This window comes from Corvus brachyrhynchos, unplaced genomic scaffold (assembly GCF_000691975.1).
Source record: "Corvus brachyrhynchos isolate BGI_N302 unplaced genomic scaffold, ASM69197v1 scaffold92, whole genome shotgun sequence".
Taxonomy (NCBI): Eukaryota; Metazoa; Chordata; class Aves; order Passeriformes; family Corvidae; genus Corvus; species Corvus brachyrhynchos.
Window position 1 is genome coordinate 2212980 of NW_008236973.1, and position 2088 is coordinate 2215067.

The window sequence follows — 2088 nt, forward strand, 5'->3', positions numbered from 1 at the left end:
CAGCAGGACCTGACAGGTCAATGGTCTTAAACTAAAAGAGGGTAGATTTAGACCACATATAGTGAATAAAATTTTTATAATAAGTGTTGTGAAACACTGGAACAGGTTGCCTAGAGGGGTGGTAGATGCTCCATACCTGGGAAAAGACCTCTGAGCAAACTGATCTAGTTGAAGCTGTCCCAGCACATTGAATGGGGCTTGGACTAGATGACCTTTAAAGGTCCCTTCCAACCCAACTTATTCCATGATTCTGTGAAATAAAACACACAAATATCTAACTTCCTTGTAACTGCAGAAAAGCCAAGTCTTTGCAGAATTTGTTCCATCACCTAATAACTGTTGATACTTGCTCAAGACTTCAAAAGTGCCCATGGGGCTAAATGAGATACACAGGGCATAGTATTAAAATGACAAAACCTAAACTAATGTAAATTGTTGTTGTACTGCTGAGGTCTCAGCTTATGCTAACTCCTGATTCACATCATTAACTTTACACATCATAAGTAATTTGAGTCACTGAACACAGTGGCTACCTCCAGACTTGCTTTCAGCCATAAATCCCTGATCAGAAACTCACACAAAGTTTGTATTGCTGCACAGAGGCCTGTGCCATGCACACTTGTTTTGCAAGCCAGGACCATGAAAAAGGATGAAATTCAAGACCTTGCTAGCCTAGGTTTTACCCAAGAACTCTCCTAGCTACTGTATGAACATAGTAGGTCTGTTTTGAGGAAAAGCATGTTCAATTACAGGCCTTTACCAGTAACCCTTGTGAGGAAACTACACTGACAAAATTGGCACCAAAGTGGCCAAAAGATGCATCCTGTGAGAGTCCCTGGACCACTTGCAGCAATGGCTAGCCATGTCACATAGGATGGTCAGAACAGCTGGGTCACCGTACTCCTACTCCTGGCATAAGAGAACCCAAGAACAAGGCCAATAGCAAGGCACGTCAGCAGGGCTGTGAGCAGGAAACGTGTCACAGTCCAGCTGCAAACAACTCCTAATGCAAATACAGGACACAATACTGTGCACAAGAAAAAGAAGCCTTTCACAGGCACAGAGGTACAATCTAATGTGGTTTACACAAACCAAGGAAAAAAGAGACAGAGACCCTTTGGAAATCAGGAACAAAATTAAAAATATGCTGGCAAGAAATTGTTTTCAGACAAAAAAATACAAATCCATTTGTAGTCCTCTTAGTTTGCTTATAATGTACAAGACAGCATACAAAACAATGAACAACTATATTTAAAAGAATGAACAACTGAAATTTTGAACTTACATATGACGTAATAATCTTTGTTCTTCTGAAATTCCAGGCCCCAGAGATTAGGACTGAATTCTTGAAACTTGATGGTAAACTTAACATCTTGATCTGGCTTGGCACAGTTAAGTAGAGGTGTATTGTCCTTTTTAATAGCACAGCTATCTGCTTGGTCTTTATCAACCATGTAGACTTTATAATATTCATATTGGCCAATAGTTTTAGAGTCCACCTTTGGGCATATAATATCCAGTTTGTCTCCTATCTGTGGATATAGTACCAATCCTTGTCCAGGAAGGAATCTAAAAGGAAGGAAAAAAAAAAGGGGGGATGGGGGAAGAGAAGAAGAGGTAGAATGTGAGACACTTGATAAAATCTCATTCAGAAAAGTAGTAACTGCCATGAACAGACAGGAATAAACACAGTTTCCAAAACCAAAATGGCAGACTGAGCAAACCAAATCTTAATAGTTTGGTCTTGATTCAGTATCAACAAGATGTTTATTTAGGTCTTGGAAATTATAAATCAATTGAGTCTTATAGTCCTTATCCCATTCTAGCAGATTTTACATCTCTCTCTCTGTCAGGCAATGCTGTTTCTTCCACTGCATTTAGCCATGCAGAGCAGCTAATAAAATACCTGGTGGGCCATGAACCTGTTTTTCTGTTTTGCTAATATTTCTTCTATTCTTGCACATATTTTGCTAATTTTGGACATGGGAGAATGATAAAAATAATCTTTCAACCCCCTTGAACAGCCATGTGGGACAGGAAAAAACTTAAAAGATTTTAAAGAATATATTAAGATGCTGATTGATATTA

At 38.9% G+C, this 2088-nt stretch overlaps 1 protein-coding gene across 1 annotated transcript in view; it reads right to left on the bottom strand.

Annotated features, from left to right (window-relative positions):
- EFNB2 (ephrin B2) overlaps window positions 1–1685 on the bottom strand; it is a 23170-nt gene extending 21485 nt beyond the window's left edge. Inside the window, exon 1 of the mRNA XM_008629321.2 lies at window positions 1286–1685. Coding sequence (XP_008627543.2) covers window positions 1286–1670 — 385 coding nt within the window. The 5' untranslated portion in view covers window positions 1671–1685. The remainder of the gene's footprint in view (window positions 1–1285) is intronic.
- Between the last annotated feature and the right edge of the window lie 403 nt (window positions 1686–2088).